This window comes from Mercurialis annua, linkage group LG7 (assembly GCF_937616625.2).
Source record: "Mercurialis annua linkage group LG7, ddMerAnnu1.2, whole genome shotgun sequence".
Taxonomy (NCBI): Eukaryota; Viridiplantae; Streptophyta; class Magnoliopsida; order Malpighiales; family Euphorbiaceae; genus Mercurialis; species Mercurialis annua.
Window position 1 is genome coordinate 43,793,447 of NC_065576.1, and position 26,696 is coordinate 43,820,142.

Consider the following 26,696-nt stretch of genomic DNA (forward strand, 5'->3'; position numbering starts at 1 on the left):
AGACGAACGGGTTCGCCCGTTCGTCTTCTCCGGTGAATTATTTTTTAATTTTTTAATTTTTATGTTTAAATATTTATTTTTTCATTTAATTAAGTTTAAATATTTAATTTTTCATTTAATTAAGTTTAAATTTATTTTTAATTAGGTTAATTAAATTCTAATTTATTTAATTGTATTTTGAAGCGTTTAATTAAGTTTTAAAGTATTTAATTGTGTTTTAATTGTTTTAATAAATATTTTAATTTTAATTATTGATATTTAATTGAAGAAGAGAGTGAAAATGATTAAAAAAAATTATAAATATAAAATTGGTAAATATTTTTAATAATAGGGATGTTTTTGAACTTTTCCTATATATGCCACGTCATCACTTGACAGAAAAACTGACGGAGTTAAATGTTTGGTGTGATATGAGCCATTTTGGACGATCTCAGGGGTCAAAATGAGCAGACTTCGACTTTAGGGCTTTGTTAATTCTTTCAGTCCGACCTCAGGAACTTAAATGAGCCTTTTGCCTTTATAAAAAGGATGGGGTCCATGGACCCCACCCTATATAGTGTACATCCGCCACTGCCACTGCCTTTGCCTATCAATCTACCTATGATTTATTGTAATTGATTAAATATAAATTACATTTTAGTTTCCTCCAATAATTTAATAATTTAGAAAGGGACTAGTTTTATACTTCGGCTACTGACTAAATACAAACATGTTTTGTACTTATATCACAAGGTCATAGAATATATATACAAATTTAAAAGCATTGCATTATCGTGCAAAAACAAATGCACAAATTATGAAAAGTTTTTTTTTTCTTTCTAATTTTTTATTATAAGAAAATATGAAAGTTTAATGTTGCTCGAGCTATTCTAACTCTGCTTAGGCGTGTATATATATATATATATATATATATATATATATATATATATATATATATATATATATATATGCTTATTCTGTTTCATTTTAAAATACTTTTTACATAATTATTTATTATTTATTATTTATTTATCCATATTATTTAATGATGTCTAGTAAGTTATATTAAATAATAATAATTTAAAAATAGATATAAAAAGAGATAAAAGAAGAATCTTGATTTAAAATATTACTAAAAAAAAAAACATTTAAAATGAATCATCAGACAAAAAATTAATTGTAAATTAGTAATGAATTTTAGTACAAAATTATAAATTTAACTTGAACATATACTATTCGAGTGTCTCAGCGTTCTAAATTACAACAATGTAATAGTTTATACTTAAACTACCAAAGTTGAAATTTCATGTTGAAATTATAGAATATGCTGAATTTATATTTATTTTATAGTTTTTAAAATTCTAAAATTTTATATCTGTAATATATTTCTTCTAGTAAGTGTTATTTCACTACTTTTAACTTCAATATTTTTCGTTTCAGAATTTCTATTTCCGTGCCATATAGACGCTCCTTGAGTTTGATCAAGCTTTCTGTATCGGTTATTGAAAGCTTAAAAAAATTTCATTTCATTTCATGCAGTTAATATTTGAAGCCACCAATAACATTTTACATAAAAAATACAAAGAGTGTTAACAACTTTCTACAATTTAGTGAGAAAAAATTGAAGCTTTTAGGAGTATTCAGATTTGAAACCTTCTGTTAAAGGGACAACTTTTGCTGATACCTTGGATTGCAACTTCATTATAGCTCCACGAATGTCCTGAAATTAACACGGAATAATGTAATCAACTTGGCAACAAAAACACGAACTATGTGTAAAATAATTTATTCATAAAGAACTAGCATCATAAGACAAACGACTAGAATCCGAATTTTTCTCAAGCACACCCTGGAGTTCTAAACTCGAGTTATCAATCTCACGCCTTCTTCGACTGTTTATGGAGCAATTCATTTGGTGTAATTCAAGCATCTTTTTGGTTTAATTCACTCTACGACCAACCTAGAAATATCTGCTTATCTAATAGCGATGAGTCGATGACCATATTATATAGTTTTCTTTTAATTTCCTTTACCGGGCCATATTATATAGTTTTCTTTTAATTTCCTTTACCGGGTTTCTAGAATTTAGAGCATGAAGCAGCTAACCTTAATTAATTTGTAAACTAAACAACGAAACGAAGCAAATAAATGAAGATTTGTCAATCCGGGAATCTCTCTAATTCGCATATGAAGAATATTCCTTCATTTGGGTTCAATTTTATGAAAGGAAACAATTTTATTGAATAACAAATGTAAAGATGACAAAAAAACTAAATATGTCCTCGTATGTGACTACATTTAAAGCAGTATCATTAAATTTTAACACTCACCTCTACACTGTAACGAGAGGAGAAATGAGTCAGCAGAACAGACTTATTGCGAATCCATTCAGCATTTTCAATTATCTGCAAATAAGTAGTAACTTACTTCAAAATATGAATATCATTGATGAAACTGTTTTTACCGTCAAATTCTCAGCAATGAAGTTATCGTAAGATGTGGGAGAATCAGGAATTTATACCTCAAGTATATGAGTATGACCGTGTTTACGAGCATGTTCAATGCTTATTCCTTCATCCAGGAAAGTGGCCTGTCAAAACATTAAAAAAAAAAAAACTGAACGGAACTGATAAATAAAAGGCCATTCTCCTTAAGAAATGCTTGAATATTCCCTTTTCCAAAACAGGTGCAAGACGGAATTGATGCAAACTAAGCTAATATCTAGAATTTGATAGGTGAATTTAGCAGAGCTTATGAATTTTACACAAAAAGACATTTTGCATAATGAATTCTATCCTAATCATACCTCAGTTATCAGAATCTTTGCTCTCAATGCGTCTGCATTACGTGGATCAAGCATGTACTCTGCCGTAGTATCTCCAGTAAAAGCCACCTCTGGAGATAACATTATATCCGTAATCTGAATAGGAAGATATAAAGCTCAATAATTATTCAAAATCAGAAAAATTTGATCAGACAAAGTTCGAGGATTACATACCTCGGCACCAGACTTCTTCAATTTTTCAATCTGTTTGCCTTTCAGATGCATGTATTGTTTCTTCAACTTCTTTCTAACAGAATATATGACATAGCCCTGGTTTGAAGCAAGAAAAATTCTCTTTTAATCGGTGCAATGTAAAATAGTCTTTTGTTATTGAGCATGAGACATGTCTAGCAGGCTATATCGCCTTCACCAAAAGAAGTGATTTATAGGCAGATGAAAAATCCGAAACCTTGGAACAATATTTTACATCACATATGATGTCTCTTAAAGATATGGAAATTTATGATCTGAACATCTGTTAATCACTACATTTTTTTTATCGATTACACTTTTGAAAGAAATAATTAATTTTATTACCTGACTAGGTATAACATGTTGAGTTCTAAATGGTCTGACCACAACATCATTACGCAATTCATACGTTTCACCTGAATATGAACTTTGAAAGTTAATAGTAAGAACACAGGACAACTAAATAAATGAGAGGCAAGGAGTGACATACCGACATCCAATGCAACTAACTCAAAATTCAACTCCACTTGTCCCATAGACCTGTGGATATCGAACAGCTTCTCTACATCATCTTTAATACAAGCCGGCACAAATACTGTCGGAGGCTTTAAGTTGTACAAACCACGACTAGCCACATACATCGGCAAACCACCCTGAATAAAACAATTTCAAATCAACAGTTATGAATCCTAACACAACACCTAGAAACTCAAACCACAAAGCTATAATACACACTTATTGAGATACTGTTTCACTGTGTTTCAATTCAGTGTTTCCCCTTTCATTGTTTCAGTGCAACACAAACAGGTAACGACTAGGGGTTTAACCTAGTCAAGCCAACTCGCGAGCTACTCAAGATTGGCTTGAAAAATACTCGAAATCGATGTCAAGCTCGAGTTCAAGCTACTCGATTTAATTACCGAGTCGAGTTCGCACTTCAAAATACTCAGCCCAATAAGCTCGCGAGCCTAATTGAGCTTCGGTTAATTACTATTTTACCCCTTCATCATTTTTATATTAAATTTTAGCATTTCAATATTTATACAGATAATCGAGTCGAGTCCAGCTCGAGTCTCAAATATTCTAACAAGTTCGAGCTCCTAAAATAAAACTTGATCGAGTTCCGACTCGACTCAATTCAATTACACCCCTAACAACAACTTTAAATAAAAACTAACATTCACATGTTAATAGTTATATGCCTACTTTATCATTACTTATAACTAAATGCTATTCAAATGCACCTCAAAACAATAAAGATTACAGCTTTCAACAAAAACCAATCTTGAAATTTAGTGAGTCTATCTCCATTTCTACAATTCATAAAAAAAACAAGAAAAAGAAAAGCAAAGAATCCAACTCACAATGTGATCAAGATGGGCATGAGTTATGAACACAAAATTCTGATGAATAGCTCTTGAAGGGCATTTACCAATATCAAAAGCACACTTGAATTCAGGTATAATCAAGCAAGTTTCTTGGCCACCAATTGAGAGTCCTTCAATGGAGTAACCTTCCAAGTCCACACCTTTACGGGTAACCGCGGCCCGGGCCTTTCTGTACTCTTCTTCTTCCTCAATTACACGGCCAAGTGCTGATAAATAGTTGGTTGATTTTATGGAAGTTGGGGAGTTTGAAGGTCTTGGGATATGGGTATGGATGGGGAGTTGATGGGGAGTAATTGGATGGTTGAATGGGAAAATTGATGGGATTTTGGAGGGTGAAATGGGTAATGAAATTTGCATTCTGAGAGTTTTGAAAAGATTGCATATGAGAGGGTTTTAGAGAGGTTTTCTGTTTTTACATTTGTCTGAATTCTGCAACTCTGTTGCGGAGATATTTAGCTGCTGTAAGATTAGTTTGCTGGAGATAAAACGGTGCGTTTTGGCTTGTTGAAAAAACCAGACCGAACAACTGAACCAAACCGGACTGAACATAGTGGTTTGGTTCACTTATTTTTCTATTACTTGGAAAATATGTCTTCAACTTCTAACCGATTTTCAAAAATTTTGATTAATGAAATAATCGAATATTTTATACTCTATTTTTTAATTTATTTTTATATTTTTGTTGGTTTAATAATATTAACCGACTAATTCGATCGTTCCTATTTTATATTTTTGAAATTTTATTTATTTTTAAAATTTATAATTTAACCGGTTCAATTAAAAATAAATTAAATAATAATAATTCAATTAATTTAATTTTAGTTAATTTAAATAATTCTTATCGGAACCGATTATGACTATTTGTTAGAGATGCTATCATTTTTTGCTCAAATGCTTTTATGATTATTTCTACACTTAAATATCAACTTGCTCATATTCACTATGAACACTTAGTATCGAAATTAACTATATTATTGATTAATTTCTGAAATTTATCTATTTTTATTAGCTGTACCAAATATATTAAATTTTAAAATAATTATAAAAAAATAATTAATTTAAATTCAAATAAATTGATTAAAGCTGGATCAATTACACAAAAACTAATAAACCTAGAAAATGAATGACTAAAAATAAACTTTGGTGTATATAAATTTAGAAGGCAAATCAATGTTTAAGCCATTGGTTTTAAGTGTTTTCTTCATGTCACAAGCAACCATGCAATGAAGAGAATACCTATCTGGTATGATTTTTCAATTTACATTTTGTAATTTGTACATTTATCTACTGAACTGGTTGAGCTTGTTCAAACTTTACATATAAAACAGTATTGGAACTCTAATTTCTGCTAACTGGATCCTCAACAACATAATATCACAATTCAAATTACATGGAGGAGCTGATTAACTGCATCCGAGTCTGTGAATTCCAGATCACTGCAAATCGCGATCGTTGAACTCGATAACACTATTTCAGCATTTTGAAGGGTGAAACCACGAATGATGGGCAATGGGAATCCTTGTTCGAGGTGCGTGTTTGCATACGGCAAGAAAACTGTTTGTACAAGAGTCCAAATCACCGGCTGTAGCATGCGAAGAGTTCAATATTTTGCCAGTTATGATCAACTCAGTTAGCAGGAAAAAAATGCCGCAAAAATTGGTAATGATATAGCATACCTGAACAAGATACAACCGGAGATTTCCAATATTGCTCCACTTCAAAGACATTGAAAAATCATTTAACTTCAGGCTGCCACCGAGTTTATTCCCAGAGATTTTAACAGAACCTGAACCACGGATATCCTGTTTAAACAATAGACACAGAACAACAGCAAAATGTGAAAAGAGTATATTAATTAGAGATAATATTTAGTAGTAATAATGAAAATTACAGAGCATGCAACAAAGGAGATATTAAATGTTTCCATTTCCATTAATAAACTCACCAATGAAATGCAAGCAACTGGTATTACTTGGTTCACTTCCAAAACGTCAATTATCAAGTCCGCATAAACAGTTGCATCAATATTGCTTTCTGAAATTCTGATGACTGGAGGAGAAGATAAAGATATGTTCAAGTTCATGTCAGCATTTGGATATTTCCTGTACAGCTGAGGAATAATAAATCGCCATCCTGCAGTGTTCAAAATATTCCGATCCGGTATTTTATCCACAGTCCATTGCATAAATTTTGCCTGACCAGAGAAAAGAAATTTAACCAATTTTTTGATTAATGAGTAAACACAAGAATTTAGAAGCTCTGGTTAAGAGTAAATTGGATTCAGGAACTTACATCATAATACAAGGCTGAAGCAGAATTAAGAACAGCCTCATCTAATGATAATCCAAGCATTTTAGATGGATCAGTACAGAAAACAGAAGGTTGTAAATTTTTGTAGTTAATCACTGGCACTGAAATATTTTCTTTCGATGTGAACAACCCGTTGATGTCAAACCCAATGGAAGAATTACTTAATGAAGGGTCATTGACAAATGTTACATTTAGAGAAGCATTATCGTCGATTGGAATTTCTTTGGGAAGCGCTTGCAAAAGTGAATCGAGCTTTATAATCCCTTCTTTAAGTTTCTTGGTGATGGCACTTTCAACTGCAGCACCTATTTGCTCCTCAAATGCATCAATCATCCTGACACATAACAACAAAGATTATGAATCGATGACATAAACTGACACTGATCAAATAGACATTCATCGTATAGGTTCAAGAAGATTTCCATCCGCTGAGCACAAAGTATCCTAGATCTTTCTGCAATCTAATTTTAACAGGATGAAGCCAGCAATATCTATGGTTATAGGGTTGGTCCCAGTGGCGGAATCAAGATTTCGTTTCAGTCCGGGCTTAACCTCTAGTCCACTTCTGATTTCTCGGCAGCCCAGGGTTAAACTCTTTCTAGCCCTGAATTCACTACAAACCTTACCTTGTTTTCTTGAAAATTTCCGACGGCAGCCCCGGGTAGAGCCTAGCCTAGACTCTAGTGGTTCCACCACAGGCTGGCCCCAATTACGATCCACGAATTTCAAAAGTTCAATAATGTATCTCACTTCTATTTTACTAAACGTTTTCTATGCAAGATGTTACTGATCGAACACTTGAAAAGGTCAAAAAATGCCAGCCTACGATAAAAAAAAAAAGTGTGTGCAAGCAACAAGATAATGGTGCAGAATAGTGCTATGACTTCATAAAAAAGTAGGTTCCATACTTAGAATATCATACCCTTGATAAAGCCAAGACGCTCCTCCGTCTAATTTTATGGAGATATCTTTAACATAACAACCACAGTCCTTAAGGGACAACTTCAAAGTTCCATTCTGATTCTCCAAGCCTAATGTAAGCCCCACTTGCATGCCTTCAACCTTAACCAGAAGTAGGATTCATCAATTTCCCTTTTGTTAGAAGGTTCATAAACTATGGGTATGAGTCAAGAAACAGGCAGAATAATTAACAAAAGAAAAGGAGTCTCATTTAACAAATAAAAGCAAATTAAGCTACAAACCATGAGCTCAAATTTAAACAATATATACAGTTTGCCAAAACATCTCATCTATCGCAAGCATAAGAACTAGGCAAAACTCATCACCACCAATTCCCACCAATATATATTGAATGAATAAAATTTCAATTTAATAAAAGAATTAGTTGTACGCAAGGTAGTAACGTTCTACAATAAGGGGCAGCAAATTCATATATATCTATCTATCTATCTATCCATAGTTAAGAACCTAAGTAACACGAACACTTCATTCAATCAACGTTTCAAGTTTCGGAAACATGTTTGGAAACTTGGCGTTTCGGACACCGAAACTTCATTTGTAACATGGAAAACCTTAAATATACACCATTTCGCCGTGTTTGTGTCAAAGTGTCCCGTTTCCCGTATCCGTGCTATATAGCCAAGAACCAAAATTAGGAACTCTAACCAAATATATAAAATCAATTTCCAACTCTATATCATATTCTAATTGATATTATTTCCTCAATCACCAAAAAATAACTAAGCTAGCATATACAATACAATGACAACAAACAACTCAAAATCCAATCCTATAGACAACACAATACACAAAATCCAGCTCAAGAACCATAAAATAAGCAGACAAAACTGCCAAAATACCTGAACAGAAGCTGTCCCTTGATCAAAAATCTGAACAGGCAAAAGCCAAGTACTATACTGATAATACCAACTCATACTCAGATTACAAGTAGTCCCAGAAGCCACAATAGAAATCCCAGAATCTCCAGGCTTAACATAAGATGATAAAACATCAATTTCATATATACTAATGTTTGACACAATCATATCAACATGGCCCACAAATGGAATTTTAGCTATTTTTTCAATCTTGGACAATTTGAGAGGGATTATCATGGAGATTGCTTTGGTTATGAGCAAATTCTTGATAAAGTCGAGACCTTTTTGTGAAATTAACATTGAAATGAAGGATTGTTCATCTGGGTGTTGGAGAGTTTGAGTGTATGAAGGGATCAGAAGAGATGAAGTTAGGAGAAAAAAGAGAAGTGTTCGGGACATTTTTTTTTGGGATTTTTGGGATTTGGTTTGATTTGACTTTGAAATTGAAATTTAGTTGCTTTTTATTTTGGACAATACGCTGTGTCCGTGCTACCTTTGAAGTAAAAAAAATATATACAATAAGTAAAAAAAAAAAAAAAAAACAGAGGAGTAACATCAGCAAAAATGGCGCTTCAGGCCGGTGTCTCCACTTCTAAAGTTCTAATTCTCGCCGGAGCAGGTCTTTAATAATCTTCAATTGCTTACTTTTCCCATTTCTTGATTGCTGTTTACCCTTTTATCAATCAAATTTACAATCTTTAACCCAATTAAATTTCCATTGGATTGCAATCAGGTTTTCATCTTTTTTAAGTTTTAATTGACTCAAGTACTTTTATTTTTCTTAATTTTACCCTTAAGTTTGGACATGCCTTAGTGGGTTTCAACTAGCTTCACAATCTATAATCCAATTGAATTTCATACCATGGAATTTGATTGAATAAATTTTTCAGCTTTATGAACCATATTTAAACAATTTCTTTGATTTATTCCAGTTTTTGGACAATGGTTTATGGGTTTTAACTATGTTTGTATTGTGTTTTAATTTTGAAGGTTTGACTGGCTCTATTATATTGAGAAATGGAAAATTATCTGAAGTTCTTGGTCAGCTTCATGAGTTACTTAAGGGAGTTGATGAAGTTGAGTTTCAACCCTACAAGTATGATACTACACTTCTTGCTGCTCAGGTATTTCTGTTTTCTTCTTCCCGTAAATTGTATTTTTCTTGTTTGAGGAAGATTTGATGAATGAGAAATGTTAATCCAATTTATTTACAACTCAAATTATGGCTGTTTGTGATCACTTTTCAACTGTGAGGTGCGTATCTGGTTTGGTTGGAGTGCTACATTTGCGATCACTTTAAATGGTTTAAATGATCAATCAATTGCAGAACTCCAGTTGATTGAGCTTAACTTTTGAAGTTGGTTTTGACGGACAAATTATTATTTATTCATGTTTGAAAATTGTTGGATCTGAACTTCATTAGAAGTATGAAACAGTCAAGATTGTTTACTAATAAAGGGAGTGCTCAATCTGAGCTAACTTTTATTTAAGTGAGCTTGAAGTGCATGTTTTGACACTATTCGCTAATTAAATGCATTTGGCTACTTCCCACAAGATACTAATGTAGATGTTAAACCCATTTTCGCTTAGATTCATAGCAAATCAAAAACTAATCCCAGTTTGATATGCAAATGAGACTCTCATGTGATATGTCCCTTCAGAGATGGTTGATTCCTATTTCAGTCAAGCTGTCTTTTGTGTACCTACAGATGTAAAATTGAAAATCTTGATATTATAGCTTAATTATATAAAGATATAGACTTGAAGACAATATCACCAATCTCTAAGTGGGTAAAACAGTTAAATATGCTTGGTTTAAAATAAGAAAAATTTCCAAATAATGACTTGATTGTAAAACTATAAAATGGTAACTGAAACTCAAAAATTTAAAATGTAAAAGTATAATTTATAGTAAATTAAAATATAGAAGACACTGAAAGTGGGTTCCTCGTCTTTCTAGCTCTAACTCAAAGTTCAACTTTTACTCAAACATCAACATTGAATACTTATACTGCAACTCATACTATTGTTGCAGTCTCTGTCTATGACCTTCCACAAGGTATCTGAGCTTGGTTATATTAGTATTTTCTTTGATTATGGTTATGATATTTGCTTTCACCGAGGGAAACACGCTGGATGTTGTGGTGATAATTAGCATTTAGTGCGAGAGAATCTTATCTGAAAAGGGATAAATGATTGTTAATGAATAGAAAAGTCTGATACAAAGCATTGTTGCTTGATACAAAACATTGTTGCTTAATTTAATTTCTGAAAAGAAAGTGATCTAAGTTGTGCTCGTGGAGATTGACTTTTCCCATGCACTGCTCTTTGTGTCATTGCCTCAGATTCGACAGTTGGCGCAGGAGATTAAGGAGTTAACTTTTTCCAATCCCGTGACCATCTATAATGGGAATTCTACTTCTAGTGGTGAGTACTTAAGTTGAGATATTCTTTAATAGTTATACGCTTCTTGCTATTTCTGTAATCAATTTTCTTTTACATTCTTTCAAATTTTGAGTGTTATTTTGGACTTGTCAGTTAATACTTAGTGTTTTTTTGCACTTGTCAATTAGTATTTAGTACTTCCATGTGGGTTAAGGATCTATAAGGTCTATTCAGTCTTTTAAAGAGTTTATGGCTGACCAAAAGCTGATGTCATTTTTGTAGAATTCTTGTTTGGTTCTGCCCAAATTGTCTGGTGGACCTCACCTGTTATTTCTAGGGTTCCAGTTGATTTTACTGAGATTACTCCTTAGTTTGGAAGCTATATATCAAATAGCTTTCTGAAAAGAAATAAATAATTGCATAAGTAATACGATACAAAGAATTGTACTTAGAAAAAGATGAAAAAATAGAACATTATTTCATCATTTCATGCAGCATCATCCAACATATTGTACCTCTAGATAGCAAGATGCTTAAATCATTTTCTTGTGTAAACAGGGGGCTTTGCATCTTATCTAGTGCCTGCGGCTGCACTAGGTGCAATGGGATATTGTTATATGTGGTGGAAGGCAAGATTTCTGTGACTTATTTTTGCATACATTCTGTTCGCATTGCACTTGCAAGTTTTTGGCTTCTCCTCGGTGATTATGGGTGTTCCTTTTATTTGCAGGGGTTGTCGTTTTCTGATGTAATGTTTGTAACAAAGCAAAATATGGCAAATGCTGTCTCTACTGTGTCAAAACAATTGGAGAATGTGTCTGAAACATTGGCTGTAAGTAAGATACCATAGTCTGCTAGAATTTACTTGCTTTCCTAGACTGACCTACTTTATTTAACATGGCTTATAGTTTTCTTAGTTATGCGTCAATTTAAATTCTGCAGTCAACAAAGAGACATCTGTCAAAGAGGCTAGAAAACTTGGATTGGAAGGTGATGGAGCAGATAGAAACATCCAAGCTCATCGTAAATAATGTACGTAAAACTTTCACGTTTCTGTTATGCACTCTAGTTGTGTATAACTGTATATACACATCCTTTTTAAGGGCATAAGGTGTGTAAGCTCAACTTAATAGCTCTTGGATAAACTCTTGAGTGGAGCTTGAACTTTTTATGCAATTGCATGACACGGAGATCACTTGAATTGAACATGCCTCATGCTAGAATTGCCAAACTAATGAAACTGTTAAGAGTGAAAACTGAAAAACTAGTTCATATGACATTTGGCCCCATCTGTGGCCAGGGGGCCACAAAAAGCCTAATTACATGGTCCGCTAGTGAAAAGATGTGTAGTTATGCTCTGATTTGTGCCTTTAAAGGCTTCTCCACATGCAAAGTTCCATGATCTTCTAAATGCATTATATCATCCAACCTATTTAAAACACCACTTTTGTGAACATTTAGACTCATTCATGTCATATTCTCATTTTTGAGACTTAGATTCTACCTGTTCTACTTTTGAGTATTATCATGCTTATGTGCGTTTGTTGTTTACTTGTTTTTAGTAGGCTTTCTCTAGCACAAAAACATAACTAAAATCAGTAAACACGAAAACTGATACGGGGAAACCACATTTCTTAAAAATATAGGAAATGTAAATATGTGAGGACATGTAATATTAAAAATATAGTTGTTTAATAAGCAATATAGGGGTATAGTTACAAATTGTAGCGGTCATTTACAATTAAATAACTGTGTATTCAAGAAAATAGTACCATAAGTAATGATAAAAAGAAGCATGGTACTGAGAATTTTTAATATGGCAATGATCAGTAGCTAATTCAAGAGGATGATAAAGTAGTGCTTCCCGTTTTATACCTATTACAAAAGCTGTCCATGAAGTTTTGATAGTAGAGTTTCCAAAATGCAGACATTGCTGCAATGCTGAAACCTTTCGGAGGAGTTTCTGTGCTTTATTATCTCTTCTTGTGATACCAATGGAGTTTTGAGTCTAGCAATTTTATTTTATTTTCTTTCCTTTTAAGTCTTAGTCTAGAAGAAACCTTTTTCTTCTAGTTTTCATGCCTGAATTATTTGTCACTTGCCCTTCCCTTTCTTGCTGACACTGTCTGAAGCTTGCAGGCATTGTGTCAGAAAGCTGTGTTTGATATATATACCTAAGCAATGTGCAAGGATATTGCTCTTTTCATCATAACTCTCAGACAATTTTCATGAATAATTCAGAGAGAGAGATTTGTAATCTCTGGCAGATTTACCTTATGTTAATGTGGTTTTCATTGCATAGGTTTTGCATTTCTGATCTGGCTTTTGTCAGACAAAAACTATATCTGCATTTGTTATTGTCGTAGTGAGCCAAAAAAAAAAACAGGACACATCAGATCCTTGTTTTTTTGTGTGCATATTTTAGTGACCAGATGAAGTGCGGGTGCACCCACACATCTACTAATGATAGGCACGATGAAAAGAGATTAGCTGGCTATGATTTCCTTAACTTTTTAATATCACTTACATGCAGGTAGATGAGATGAAAACAAATCTTTCTCAAATCGGGTTTGATGTTGAAATGATCCAACAAATGATATCTGAGTTGGTAAGTTTGCAATTCTTCTTTGTGGTTTACAAAGCTGACTATAATTACATCATGTTCTTGATATCTCAGTGAACTCTGCAGGATCGAAAGCTTGATCTTCTAGAGCAAAAACAGGTTATCCTCAGCTTCTCCAACTAAAATTTTCCGTTCTGGTACCAAATTTCTATTAAGCTTTTGAAGCGACTCTTCACTTAAAAACTATTCCTTCATGCAGGATGCAACGAACTCAGGTCTTTGGTATATATGCCAAGTTGCTGAAGGCTTTAAAGATGGGCCCGGTTCCAAACTTGTTCAGGTAAGATACTGTTTCTTGCAACTAACTGAAATATGTCTGCAAATGAAATAGGGGTAATTGGATGTTTCTTCTTGCCAAAGGGGGACAGCATCTTTTTTTGTGGATATTTGCATCGAGGGTAGAATTGTTATGTTTGTGGCCCTTATGGCCAAAATTGGAAGAAACTTAGATTGGTATGCAAATTTATTCAGAGATATTATCATTATTACCTAGGATGCACGGAAACTTTATGTAGTGTGAGTTTCCCCGTTTCGGAAACGTTTCCGTTTCCGAAACTCTCAGAAACTCTTCGGAAACGTTTCGGGCTCGTTTCTGTAAATACTAAAAGTTGGAAACTCGTTTCCTAAAAAGAAACCCGTTTCCTATATAAAAAAATGCTTAAATAGTTAAAGAAAACCCTAAAAAAGGTTAAGTATCTAATCAATCATCCATAGACTTTTTAATTATGGAATATTGATATGTTATAGGAGTATTTGTTATATATTCAAATCATAGACTTTTTTTATTATGGAATTTAATGATATGTTATATTTGTTATATATTCTAATAATTCATCTTATCAATTGTTGTAATAATTTATTTATATTAAAATAAAATATATATATATACATATATATATATATATATTACATACACGTTTTTGTTGAAGTGGGAAATCCCACATTGGTTGTGTGTGTGAATGGACATGTGTTTAAATATTAGTTGGGCACCTCCACTTGATACCAATTGGTTTTAAGATGGAATCTAACATGGTATCAGAGCCTTGTCCATTCACACAATTTGAATTTGGCCCGGCCCACGTGAGTTGCACGTGAGGGGGGATTGGTTACTCGGCCCGGACACGCTACGCGTGAGGGGGAGTGTTGAAGTGGGAAATCCCACATTTGTTGTGTGTGTGAATGGACATGTGTTTAAATATTAGTTGGGCACCTCCACTTGATACCAATTGGTTTTAAGATGGAATCTAACAGTTTCCCCCACGTTTCCGTTTCCTATATTTTGGAAAAATCTGTTTCGCCGTTTCCGTTTCCGTTTCAGTTTCCGTTTCCGTTTCCGTGCAATTTTTATTACCAACAAAAGTTTAGGGGTATTTATTTTCATTTAAAATAACCCTCATCTTTCACCTTTTTAGCGATTTAAGCACGCCTTTTGAAACTTAGCATAAAAAGGCTCAACCTTTCTTTCATGAAATTTCTGGAGCAAAAGCGTTTTCCTTCACTAAATGATGCCGTTTTGGCATTTTTAAGTGAATGAAATGACACCGGATAATGACGTTGGGCTGTAAAATGTCAAGAAATAGAAGGTTAGGCCCTTTTGTGCGAAATTTTAAAAGATGTGCTTAAATCACTAGAAAAAGTGAAACTTGAGGCTTTTTTTGTGTGCAAATAACCCAATGCTGATGCGCTACAACTTATTATGCCTTATGTACGTCACTCACGAATTCTGCAATATACCAACATGTTCCCTATATCTATTTTATTCGTACTTTCATGTTGACTTCTGAGTTGAGCTATCTTGCGTCTGAATATCAGCAGGGTGTTGGTGATAAGCTAGCAAACCATTCAACAATAACGTACGAGGAGACGTCTCTCAAGGTATCTTAGAGTTGCATTTCCTCCTTTGTTAACATGTTCTTGTTCGTTTGTGACACTTCCCCATATAATTCTTCAGGGCCTTAGCTTTCTCGCCGATGATAAAAAGTTTGATAGAGTTGATGAATCAACAGAACTGAAGAAAACAGATGTCGATAGCTTTTCCGGAGAAAAAACAAAAGTCATGAAAACGACAATACACAGGTCATATCCAGTTGGACTATCGACTATACACAGGTCATATCCAGTTGGACTATCTTTGGCTCGGAAAGTAGTTGAATTTCCATCGTAGACTCCATTCGGAGGTCTGCAATATTTTTCATGCTGTTGCATGGTGTTTCATTGGATTAATTCGCTATTCAAAGATGTACTCTAGATTAAGATTATTACAGGAAAAATTATTGTTTAGACTGCCCAAAGATGGCATACAGGGAGTGAATTCTGTTGTAACTACAAGCAGGTTATAAATAATTATACAAACTGTACAATTATCTTGTGCAAATTTGCAATAAATAATTTTCGTAAGATATGTGAATAAAGTATAGTTGAAGAATTTTGATTCATTTAATTTTTATCTCATCCACGGTTGTTTTTAGAGAACCAGCAATTTGATAAGTGATATGGTGGCATTTTTGAAGCCTTAGAATATAAAGATTTTTGGGAGTTTTTGGAATAACCCTTAGAATATACAGCATGTTTTCATATACAACTGATGTTTTGTTTGGCATAGTTAATTTTTTTGAGTGAGTGCTTTTTTTATGTACTAGTCTCGCTTTGCGTGCTACGCACGTGACTCGTAACGTGACTCGTCAATTCATGTATTATTATTTTAAAATAAAATTAAAAAAATCAAATTAATTTTTTTTGTAAATTTACATATAATTAACAAAGATTTAGATAATATTAATTGTGTTGCTAGTATAGTCAAACTAAAAGATTGATATTCCTATTAATTTGGAAAAGATTAGCTATTTTTTCTATACTCAATTAATAGTCCTCTATCAGTATACAATTTTATTTTAACTAAAACTCTAATTATAATAATTTTTTAATAATTAATTATTATAATTAATTTGTTAATGACTATAAAACCGTTATTTAATATAGATTAAAAAGGGTTATTCCGTAAATTTGCCTGTCCCCCCCCATCCGTGCTTTTATATATAGTATAGATATTTGAATTTTTTTTAAATATATTTTACCCATTTATAAATATTTTTAAATTTTTTTAAAATTTGTAATTATCATCGAAACTTCTTAACAATTCTTAAAAGCCCATAACCTAAGAATAATACTTGGGCCCAAAGTCTCAACAAATAGGAAAAGCAGAAGAATCTTAATTTGACCCGGAATTGAATTCACTCGGTTTCGCATAAATAAAAAAGCTAGGGCTTAGCTTCACTAGCAAAGAATCAAATAATCCACCTGATTTTTTTTATTTTCCACAAGCTTCCTCTCTTTGATTTCTCGTTCTACGTCGCTCATTCATCCGCTTAAGGTAACCCATCAATTTTTTTAATTATTTTCTTCTTCATCTTTAATCATTTTATCTGACGCTGTATTTTCAATTTCTGCTCTTGAATTAGCTTTTGGTTTTGATTTGTGTCTAATTTGTATTTCGATCTAGTTTTTTGTTTGGGTTTGTTGGATAAATCGGTAAATTTTGAATCATTAGAGCTAATTTTGGGTTATATATGAATTTTAAGCTAATTTTTGGATTAATTTATGAAGCTTTAATTTGACCTAAAATTCAAGCTTTTGTTTGTGGGTGTGTTTGTTTATCTGTTTCGGTATCTGGGCTGGAGTTGAATTAGGGTTTCAATTCAAAAAGTTATTATCTTTTTTGGGTAATAACTGACTGGGTATTGGTTGTTTTTGCAGAAGTATTTGGAACCATGCCGAAGAATAAGGGAAAGGGAGGAAAGAATAGGAAGAGAGGAAAGAACGAAGCAGATGACGAGAAGCGCGAGCTCATTTTCAAGGAAGATGGACAAGAGTACGCGCAAGTGCTTCGTATGCTTGGAAACGGCCGTTGTGAGGCCATGTGTATTGATGGCACTAAGCGTCTATGCCACATTCGTGGTAAGATGCACAAGAAGGTTTGGATTGCAGCCGGTGATATTATTCTTGTTGGGTTGCGTGACTACCAGGATGACAAAGCTGATGTTATCTTGAAGTATATGCCGGATGAAGCTAGGCTTCTCAAGGCTTATGGTGAACTTCCGGAGAACACACGTCTCAATGAGGGTATTGCCGGTGGTCTTGATGAGGAGGACGATGGTGCCGGTGATGATTATATTGAGTTTGAGGATGAAGACATAGATAAGATCTAGAGCTTTAAAACTGACTACTGTTATTTTTCTTTTATGTTTCTTTATGAAGTGAGATGGTTCATGAGAGTTTATAATATTTTACAGAGCCTCACCTTCGGTTTGTGCTTGATAAATTGGTAATTGAGATGGTAATCTGGTTGTATGTCATGTATTACTTGTTATCGCTTTAAGCCCTCTCAATGTTATATTGTTCTTGTGAATTTTACTACTAGAATGGTGGAAGCTAATACTGTGTGCCTTTTATGGGAGGCGCTTGCTCCAGTTGGTTTTATATCAGTCTACATGAGTTGCAATTTCTTATGTCGGTTTTCAATGGTCTTTTACTTGTTATAGCCACGGATATAGGAGTACTCGAACACAGATACAGTAAAGTGTGATACTAAGACATAGACTTGGTACAATGGAAGGTTTTTTTTTTTTGTAACGTTAAAATAGACGTATTGTGTCCAAAACATTAAAAGTTTATACGTTTTTCAAATGGAAAATGTTGATTGAATGAAATTTCTGTGCTATTTAGGCTATAGCTAGTATGCCTACTAAAGTTTCTTGTAGTTTGATAGATGTTTGATCTCTCATTTAAGCAGTTGATATTGCCTAGAAAGTTCAAATGTTGTGATTATGTAGCACCGGGAAGGGAAAAATTGAAGCATCTTGTGAAATTTCCGTGCAATATAGTGCTGTATTAATCATGATTGTTGACATTCATCCCATACTTTAGGTCACTTTTACGTGCCTTACACTGCAAGTGATTCTTGGATTCTGATGACATACAATGCAATTTTTGTTACGTATGCTGCAGCAATACGTTATTCATGAAATAAAATGCAAATAGTAATTGAAATTTGTTCCAAGATTGATATTACACAAGGAGCAGAAGCTGTTGCTTGGGTGCATTATGCTTGCAATTTATATTATGTTGTGTTCTTTATTTGCTGGTCTCCTTTTGACACACTTCCTTGATTACCTATTCAAAAAAAGGGTAATTAACATAACAGAGTAGATGCAGAGATATGACATGAAGGCTGCGTAGCATGGATAGGGGAAACATGATGTTTGGATATGGACACGGTGAAACAATGTTATTTTAAGGTTTTTATGTTAAAAATGAAGTTTCGTGTTAGTAATGCCAAGTTTTTAAAACGGAAAACATTGATGGAATGAAGTGTATACTACTCAGCATGAAGGTGTTTTACCTTGTAATGCTCCTTCTGACCTTGGGACTGTTTTCCTTCTTGATATGGCTCTTGTAGGCTTAATCCGGTTCTTGCAAACGCTCTTTTCGCTTCCTGCAGTCATCGACAAGCTATCAAATTGAACCGACACTTCATTTGACCCACAACTTTCCCTTTCTTCTCCTACTATATCGAAAAATCTCTTCCTAGCTGCTAGTTTGTGATTGCTGTTTGTATGACTTTCAAGTGAGGTGTCTGGGATTCGAGTTGCCATCCACCTTTCTAGCCAGCTCCAACCCATGTTCTGTTCTGTTCCATCGGTTCTCGTCTGTTTTTTCTTTGAACATATTCTTAGCTGTAATTAAACAGGGATCAAGCAGTGTTAATTTGGCATCAGAAGCACAAAAACATTCAACGGAAATGCTGAAACGAAAAATGGCAAAAGCTGTATATTATATATAAATAGATTAATAGAATACAGATAATAATTCAAGAAATTTTAAGCAGCATAGCCGTTCAATAAGATAATCAGCAGACCTGTTGTGCAAAAGCATATGCCAGTGCCCTTTCACGCCTGTTCGTCGCTTCCATTCTGTTCTGAATCCTTCTTCTAATCGCATTGCTACTTGCTGTGCTATCATCCCAGTCTTCCTGTAATAGCTTAAATAATATAAATCAATGATATCCGAACGCTGAATAATATTTTTTTTTGTAAGAACAGGTTATAACATAAAGTTAATGTTTCGGGATATATCAAAGAAAACTCCGAAACACAACCTCATAAATTTTTGTGCAACATAGATGTAAATAATACCGGAAACTTAAAACTCGATAAGTTTTTGCAGTCACCTTTATCCTGAAAATTTGTGTTCTGGCCTTTTTTGACATTTGGAAATGAACAGCTGAATTTTCATGATCAACTGAAACAACTTCTACAGAATTTCCTGTCTGAACTTCAATTGATGTACCGACAGAATCTCTACCAGGGCTTTCCATTGCCACAACAAGCTCCTGTTTATCATCCTTCAATTCAATTTCCTTGCTCCGGCTACGGCGTCTAGCCTGAAAATTCAACCATTATCATGCCTTTTTCTGACGAAAATATAATTCGACGAATTCATCAACTACTAAAGTTATCAAATGAATTGCACATTATAGAACCATAAGGAAGATGTTTAAGTTTTTATTTATTTTTGGATTATTTTCGAGCAATACATGTTTTTATAATTTAATCACGTTTTATAAAAGGTGATAAATATATACACACACAAAAGTGTTTCAGCAAATGGATACACTGATTGAAAATCTGGTGAAAATTAATGTTTCAATCTAGTGTCCATTTGTCAAGAAACAGTAGATGGTGTATATATTTACTAATTTTTATAAAACGTGATTAAATCATAAAAACGTATATAGCTCGTGAATTTATACGTAAATAATTAGACTAACCATGAAGTCTCTGAATGCAGATTGAATAGTAATTGCTGCATCATCTTGCTGAAACAATTTAGAAGTTGAATTATGCTTTTCATTTGGATTATTAACATTATCTTCTCTTTTACTTGCAGAATCATCCGTTACGGGCTGTGTTACTGTTTCTTCTGAACATTTAACTGAATCTGAATCTTCCTCTGCAGCTACTGAATTTAATAACTCATCTCCACAAAGATATGATCTAACACCAGTCCATCTTTTTTTATCACCTGCATTGTTTCTTACCTGCTAAATTCATCCATAAATGTAAATTTATGAACTTAAACATTCAAAATATAAATCATTATAGCTCCAGAATTATGTAATTTACGCTGGTTTCTTGAATTCTGGCCGACCGGTTTCTTGAAAAGGCGCTCCTTACTAATCCTCCGGTGATACCCATTTTTCACTTGGTGAGAACAAAGCAATGTACTTGAATAAGGTGTCACCTATTATTATAATGGCTTAATTGGTTTAAAAATTAGGCCTAATAGCAAAAAAAACTCAAACCTTTACGACTTATTACAATTTTATCCAAACCTTTTAATATTTGCAATAATATCCAAATTACATTATTTTGTTGCAATAATATCAAAATTGCATTTTTTATGTGATTTTTTTTGAGTTTTTTTGCCATTTCTTGGGACTTTTACTATATTATTATACATCAAAAAATAATAATAGCCTAATATCTTAATTGAAAACAATAAATGTAGCCATCAATTTGACTATTATGCTACAAAAAATGCAATTTGGATATTATTGCAATAAAAAAATGCAATTTGGATATTATTACAAAAATTAAAAGGTTTGAATATAATTGCAATAAGTCGTAAAGGTTTGGGTTTGTTTTACCATTAGGCCTAAAAATTATGATTTTCTTTACAGTTCTTACACAAACGTTTTGATAATTTGGAACACGAACTATCGTTTTTTTTCCAATTTATAACACTACGAAATTTTCCGTTAAAAAATGTCGACATGGACACTAGAATAGATACCATTCTGAAGTCTAGATCAGCAATTTTTTAGCGAGACAATGTTTGATATTTCGAATTGGATTTTTTAAAAAAAAAATTGGTGTTTGATTTTGCAAAAATTAAAAGTTCGTACTAAATTTGCCAAAAAACTTTCATTTACTTTATTTTTAAAGTAATTAAACCTATTATATTAAACCGGCACATGTAGGGGCATCCTCCAACAACTCTAACCGACCGAACAGTTCAACATTAGTATAGGGATTGACCATTGATGAGCATAATCGCTCGGGTTATGGAGTTATCTATATAAGCATATTTACGGAAAAATCCCAATACCGACTTAAGCGTTAGAGTGAACTCTCGAATATCTTTTTCAGTGCCATCAACTCGTAGTAGTGAGGCTCCTTTAAATTATTGAAGAAAAGTTTAGAAGCCTGCAAATGTGCATGCTTATGTTCAATACAATTATAAAAAACTGATATATACATTATCTTACAATTGAGCACATGTTAGTTGTAATTAACAGCTTTAGAGCTGGAATTTGGGGATTAAATCACAGAAATTGGATATTTTTTATGGTAAAGTTAAAGAAATGGATAGTGAGGGAGTTGATGATTTAATTTGCTTTACATTTACTTTATGCACATGGGCTGTAGCAGATTGGCTTAAGAAAAAGTTTGCTTGCAACAGGGGCTATTGTCTATTCTATTTCCTTTTTGGTTTCTGCTTCTCAAGTGGCCCTTTCTCTATCTTTTTCATCAGAAAAACATGTTTTTAACTTTTGATAATTGTGGATTTCTGAAACATTTCATCAAATGGACACTTTAGTTTGATAATTTATTGGCTTAATACATAGTTTGATCCCTGAACTTGTACCCTTTTATCCATCTAATCTCTAAAATTAACGTCTCACCTATCGAACCTATAAACTTGTTAAATAATCCAATTTGACCCCTTAACTTGATAAATACGTAAATATTGAACCCTTCCGTGTCCACATGTCACTTGAAACATTCTAGAAGAAATTGTATACGGAGGGGTTCAATGTTTACATATTTATCAAGTCCAGGGCTCAAATCGGATTATTTAACAAATTCAGAGGTTAGATAGGTGAGAAGTTAAGTTTAGGGGTTAGAGGGGTAAAAGAGCACAAGTTCTGGGGTCAAATTATATATTCAGCCATAATTTATTTAGTTCATTAGTGGTATTCATGTACTTTAATGTGATTGGGTATGAATCAAAATGAGCAAAGAGTCAATTCTTATTTTAAATTTGCATTTCGAGTTAAATAACTCGCTGTCGATTATTTTGATCAATTAAGTACGATACTTTTATTTTTAGGTTAATAAAAGATAATATTAAATCATTCAGACACCTTTGTTCATAATATTATATGATTTTATCTTTAATTGAGTTAAAAATAAAAAGATATTGTCTTTTATTTATTAAAATGGCAGAGAATAAATTATTTGACTCGAGTCTCGAATAGAAACTCATCGGGCTAAATTTCACCTATCAAGATCAAAAAACATTTAATCTAATATTATATATGTGAAATAATATTATTTAAGAATCATATCACATATGTCGAAAAGAAAAATTGATTCTTAAAAGAAAAAGTAATTTTTCTGCACAAGTAAATTATTTTATTGATACAATATGTTATATTTTGATTAAACTGTAAAAGAAAATCCTTAAAATTATTTTGCGTTAAAATAAGGAAGTGTAGGAGCATCTCAAATGGTGCTCTTTATTTTAAAGAGTGTAATTGTTAAAATAAAGAGCATCTTTAATATAAAGAGTAATATATTTAAAGTTGCTCTAATAGACTCTCTAATATTTACTCTTTATTTTATTTTATTTTATAAAAAATATTAAAAGATATAAAATATTAATAATGTCGATTTATTTATTCAGTTTTTAAATTTAAAAATTTAAAATAATACATTTCAAATGGAAAATAACTAATTTATTTTAAAATTTGAAATTTTGTTTTTTTTAAAATTTAGAGTAGAGAGTGAAAATGGCTCTTCACATGTAGAGAGCCATTTTCACTCTCTATTCTAAATTTAAAATTTAGAGAGTCCATTAGATTTTAATTTATTGACAAAACTCTTTAAATTAGATAGTTTGTCAATTTTAAAAAGACCATTGAAAATGCTCTAACATGGTATAAGAAGGAGAGATGAAATCCCAAGAAGGCTAGAGAAACCGAAGCATAGTTTGATGGGTTTTTTCACGGCAATTATGTATCGTGCATGCTCAAAATTATTGCAGAATCTCATGCTCAACTTTCATTTTTTTTGGGTGCATAATAATTTAAATAATATTATTAGTTATTATTATTATTATTCAAAAATTTAATATAAAATAACAATAACAATAATCATAAATAAATTATAAATTTATAAATACTCATAAAAGCTTTATCTTTTTATAAAATAAATTTTGGGATCAATTTAAACTTTATTTGACAATTAGATTTGATCAAATAAGATCCCTCAAATGATACTTTTATATAATCATAAATAAATTATAATTTTATAAATACTCATAAAAGCTTTATATTTTTTATAAAATTAATTTTGGGATCAATTTAAACTTTATTTGACAATTAGATTTAATCAAATAAGAGCCCTCAAATGATACTTTTATAATAAATAACATCTTAAATATAATAAAGAGTTAATTTTTAGTTTTAGATTATTGAACTCTATAGTTTACAATTCATGATTTTATTTTACTTTTAAAATAATTAAATAATTTTAATTAAATGATTGATTTTCTTTTTTATGTTGGAAAAGGAAAAAAATATATTCTAAAAAGAATACTCAATTTATTTTAAAAACTAAAAATGACAATAATGATATATGAGATAAAGAGTGAAGTTAATTCACTATTTATTATAAATTTATAAAGTAGGGAGTTTATTGAATTTTTAATTTAGGCGTGTCAAAAAGCCAATTTTTTTGAATATTTTGAAATTTATCTAGACCTTTCAAATTTTGTAAGTCTATCAATACGATTAATTTGTTGGAGATTTATCCATTTTCCTAAAATTAATTTAATTATATATGCGTGATAATTGAATATCTATTTTTAAAAAAAAATGAAAATAAGAAGAGTTGTAAATCGGGATGTCGCATAGTTCGAACGAATCAATTTTTTACATCGATTTTGAAAAATTGAATAGATTTCTAACAAATTGATAAACTAGGGATAAAATATTATTCTAAAAAATAAAAAAGCTCGACTTTTTAGCATCATTTGATCTCTTAAATTATTATCAAACTCTACATATTAAATTTTTTAACTCTTTTAAATAGATCATTAGACATGTTCTAACATGATGAAATGATGAAAGGAAAATATTAAATTTTGGTGCACCACAACACTTTGTTTCGAATGATGTATGGCTCGATCGAAACATTGCATCACTTGAGTCCATGGAACAAATTCATTATAACAGTTGCTATAGAAATTGATGTGGATCGATCGATCCAGTGCAAAAGAAGAAGAGTTTCGATCGAAGTCCTTGTGTTTCGATCAAAATAGGGCTTAAATGAAGATACGAAATCTGGGAGCTAAATTGTGCCTTTGTCCACTTCAAGTATTTGTTTTTGATATTAGTCCTAATTAGAATAGGAATAGGAGAGTTTTATTCTTATTTGCCAAGTACACTATAAATACTACGAACTAGGGTTAGCAACTTTTATTAATTACTAATATTTTCAGATTTAGCTTTAATTTCAAGCACTATTGAACCGGCAACATTACGGTGGAAGAGTGAATTTAAGAGCAAGGATGACGGAACCAACATGGAGAGATGCGAGAGACGTGAGCTTATTTTCAAGGAATACGGACAGGAATACGCCCAAGTGCTTCGCATGCTTGGAAACGGCCGCTGTGAAGCCATGTGTATTGACGGCACTAAGCGTCTATGCCACATTCGTGGGAAGATGCAGAAGAAGGTTCGGATTGCAGCTGGTGAAATTATTCTCGTCGGGTTGTATGACTATCAGGACGACAAAGCTGATGTTATCTGGAAGTATATGCCGGATGAAGCTAGGCTTCTTAAGGCTTATGGTGAACTTCCGGCGATCACGCGAGGGTGTTGCTGGTGGACTTAACTAGGAGGATGATGGTGCTGGTGGTGATGATTATATTGACTTTGAGGATGAAGATATAGATAACATCTAGAGCTGTTATTTTTCTTTTATGTTTTTTTATGAAGTGAGATTGTTCATGAGAGTTTATAATATTTTACAAAGCCTCACCTTGAATTTGCGGTTGGTAAATTGGTAATTGAGATGGTAATGTGGTTGTATGTCATGTATTACTTGCTATCACTTTTAGCCCTCTCAATGTTCTTCTTCTGAATTTTACTAGAATGGTTCAAGTTAATACTGTGTGCCTGCTTACTCCGCTAGATTTTATGCGTTGCAATTTCTTATGTTGGTTTTTAATGGTCTTTTACTTGTTATAGCCACAGATATAGGAAAACGTAACACTTGAACACAAATGCAGGAAAGTGTGTACTAGGATGGTGTTATTTTGAGGTTTTTTTTTATGTTAAAATAGACGTATTGTGTCCAAAACGTTAAGTTTTCAATATGTTTTTCAAATGGAAAATTCATGTTGATTGGATAAAATTTCCGTGCTATTTAGGTCATAGCTAGTATGCCTACCAATTCTCGTAGATCGATAGCTGTTTAATCTCTCATTGAAACTGTTGATATTTCCTAGAAAGTTCAAATTTTTGTGATTATGTAGCACTGGAAAGGGAAAAATTGAAGCATCTTCTGAAATTTATAACCGTTCATGGTTGACATTCATCCCATACTTTAGGTCACTTTTATGTGCCTTGCACTGTAAGTGATTCTTGGATTCTGATGACATACAATACAATTTTTGCTACATATGCTGCAGCAATACTTTATTCATGAAATAAAATGCAAGTAGTAATTGAAATTTGTTCCAAGACTCATATTACACAAGGAGTAGAAGCTGTTGCTTGCGGTAATTTTTCAACACTTCCCAATCTTGCAATTCAAGATATTTTCAGCTGAAGTAATATCAACATCTATTATATGTAACTCAAAAACTAGTTCTAATCCCGGAAAAATACAAAGCAGCGGAGGAGAACTCAGAGCAAATTTCTTATCATCTCCAAGTATTATTTGAAAGAAACAAAAGTGTATCATCCGCTAACTGCAAAATGGAAATAGATTCGTAATATCTTTGTATTTTACTTCCATCGATAAGACCTATTCTTTTACCCTATTAATTAAAATTTTAAAGCCTACAGCTGCAATTACAAAAAGCAT

The 26,696-nt window shown here is 32.3% G+C and overlaps 6 protein-coding genes across 8 annotated transcripts; 3 read left to right on the plus strand and 3 right to left on the minus strand.

Moving 5' to 3' along the window:
* Positions 1-1,455: 1,455 nt before the first annotated feature.
* Positions 1,456-4,832, minus strand: LOC126657778 (tRNase Z TRZ2, chloroplastic). The gene is made up of 8 exons (XM_050352551.2): positions 4,360-4,832; positions 3,486-3,648; positions 3,341-3,411; positions 2,978-3,073; positions 2,786-2,899; positions 2,501-2,569; positions 2,310-2,384; positions 1,456-1,699 (listed from the first exon to the last, which is right to left on the minus strand). Exons 1-8 carry the CDS (start codon positions 4,738-4,740, stop codon positions 1,610-1,612), a joined length of 1,059 nt encoding a protein of 352 aa, XP_050208508.1. The 5' UTR covers positions 4,741-4,832; the 3' UTR covers positions 1,456-1,609.
* Positions 4,833-5,607: 775 nt separating this feature from the next.
* Positions 5,608-9,011, minus strand: LOC126655613 (putative BPI/LBP family protein At1g04970). Its single transcript, XM_050349850.2, has 6 exons — positions 8,514-9,011; positions 7,616-7,755; positions 6,676-7,027; positions 6,329-6,577; positions 6,060-6,185; positions 5,608-5,965 (listed from the first exon to the last, which is right to left on the minus strand). Exons 1-6 carry the CDS (start codon positions 8,928-8,930, stop codon positions 5,765-5,767), a joined length of 1,485 nt encoding a protein of 494 aa, XP_050205807.1. The 5' UTR covers positions 8,931-9,011; the 3' UTR covers positions 5,608-5,764.
* Positions 9,004-15,936, plus strand: LOC126655614 (uncharacterized). Of its 2 annotated transcripts, none has more exons than XM_050349851.2 (11): positions 9,004-9,150; positions 9,522-9,655; positions 10,877-10,958; positions 11,475-11,545; positions 11,647-11,748; positions 11,859-11,948; positions 13,450-13,524; positions 13,606-13,638; positions 13,739-13,819; positions 15,352-15,414; positions 15,491-15,936. In XM_050349851.2, the coding sequence occupies exons 1-11, from the start codon at positions 9,096-9,098 to the stop codon at positions 15,701-15,703; spliced, it is 999 nt and encodes a 332-aa protein (XP_050205808.1). In that variant the 5' UTR covers positions 9,004-9,095; the 3' UTR covers positions 15,704-15,936. The 2 variants fall into 2 exon arrangements, with proteins under 2 accessions (XP_050205808.1, XP_050205809.1); XM_050349852.2 differs by having other exon boundaries at positions 15,355-15,414.
* An 823-nt stretch (positions 15,937-16,759) lies between these two features.
* Positions 16,760-17,944, plus strand: LOC126655745 (eukaryotic translation initiation factor 1A). Its single transcript, XM_050350028.2, has 2 exons — positions 16,760-16,909; positions 17,293-17,944. The coding sequence occupies exon 2, from the start codon at positions 17,307-17,309 to the stop codon at positions 17,742-17,744; it is 438 nt and encodes a 145-aa protein (XP_050205985.1). The 5' UTR covers positions 16,760-16,909; positions 17,293-17,306; the 3' UTR covers positions 17,745-17,944.
* A 459-nt stretch (positions 17,945-18,403) lies between these two features.
* LOC126655744 (protein IQ-DOMAIN 33) lies at positions 18,404-20,834 on the minus strand. 2 transcript variants are annotated; one of them, XM_050350027.2, is made up of 6 exons: positions 20,721-20,834; positions 20,366-20,635; positions 19,766-19,978; positions 19,454-19,567; positions 18,938-19,271; positions 18,404-18,708 (listed from the first exon to the last, which is right to left on the minus strand). In XM_050350027.2, exons 1-6 carry the CDS (start codon positions 20,790-20,792, stop codon positions 18,656-18,658), a joined length of 1,056 nt encoding a protein of 351 aa, XP_050205984.1. In that variant the 5' UTR covers positions 20,793-20,834; the 3' UTR covers positions 18,404-18,655. The 2 variants fall into 2 exon arrangements, with proteins under 2 accessions (XP_050205984.1, XP_050205983.1); XM_050350026.2 differs by having other exon boundaries at positions 20,366-20,638.
* Positions 20,835-24,924: 4,090 nt separating this feature from the next.
* Positions 24,925-25,781, plus strand: LOC126655746 (eukaryotic translation initiation factor 1A-like). Its single transcript, XM_050350029.2, is given in 2 exon segments — positions 24,925-25,478; positions 25,480-25,781. Coding segments are annotated over 2 exon segments (381 nt in total). The 5' UTR covers positions 24,925-25,187; the 3' UTR covers positions 25,570-25,781.
* Positions 25,782-26,696: the final 915 nt, after the last annotated feature.

Excerpts from the sequence above, each read along its gene's own strand:
- LOC126655745 (XM_050350028.2), top strand. The coding sequence starts at position 17,307 with ATGCCGAAGAATAAGGGAAAGGGAGGAAAGAATAGGAAGAGAGGAAAG.
- LOC126655613 (XM_050349850.2), bottom strand. The coding sequence starts at position 8,930 with ATGTCCCGAACACTTCTCTTTTTTCTCCTAACTTCATCTCTTCTGATC. Across the intron at positions 7,028-7,615 it reads GCGTCTTGGCTTTATCAAGG|GATGATTGATGCATTTGAGG; the intron begins GTATGATATTCT and ends GTTATGTGTCAG. Across the intron at positions 6,186-6,328 it reads CAGTTGCTTGCATTTCATTG|GATATCCGTGGTTCAGGTTC; the intron begins GTGAGTTTATTA and ends TTGTTTAAACAG.
- LOC126655614 (XM_050349851.2), top strand. The coding sequence starts at position 9,096 with ATGGCGCTTCAGGCCGGTGTCTCCACTTCTAAAGTTCTAATTCTCGCC. Across the intron at positions 11,749-11,858 it reads ATGTGTCTGAAACATTGGCT|TCAACAAAGAGACATCTGTC; the intron begins GTAAGTAAGATA and ends TAAATTCTGCAG. Across the intron at positions 13,525-13,605 it reads AACAAATGATATCTGAGTTG|GATCGAAAGCTTGATCTTCT; the intron begins GTAAGTTTGCAA and ends TGAACTCTGCAG.
- LOC126655744 (XM_050350026.2), bottom strand. The coding sequence starts at position 20,792 with ATGGGTATCACCGGAGGATTAGTAAGGAGCGCCTTTTCAAGAAACCGG. Across the intron at positions 19,272-19,453 it reads CATATGCTTTTGCACAACAG|CTAAGAATATGTTCAAAGAA; the intron begins GTCTGCTGATTA and ends GTTTAATTACAG. Across the intron at positions 18,709-18,937 it reads GTCAGAAGGAGCATTACAAG|GTAATCAAGGAAGTGTGTCA; the intron begins GTAAAACACCTT and ends TTTTTTGAATAG.
- LOC126657778 (XM_050352551.2), bottom strand. The coding sequence starts at position 4,740 with ATGCAAATTTCATTACCCATTTCACCCTCCAAAATCCCATCAATTTTC. Across the intron at positions 3,412-3,485 it reads GTTAGTTGCATTGGATGTCG|GTGAAACGTATGAATTGCGT; the intron begins GTATGTCACTCC and ends GTTCATATTCAG. Across the intron at positions 1,700-2,309 it reads CCTCTCGTTACAGTGTAGAG|GACATTCGTGGAGCTATAAT; the intron begins GTGAGTGTTAAA and ends TGTTAATTTCAG.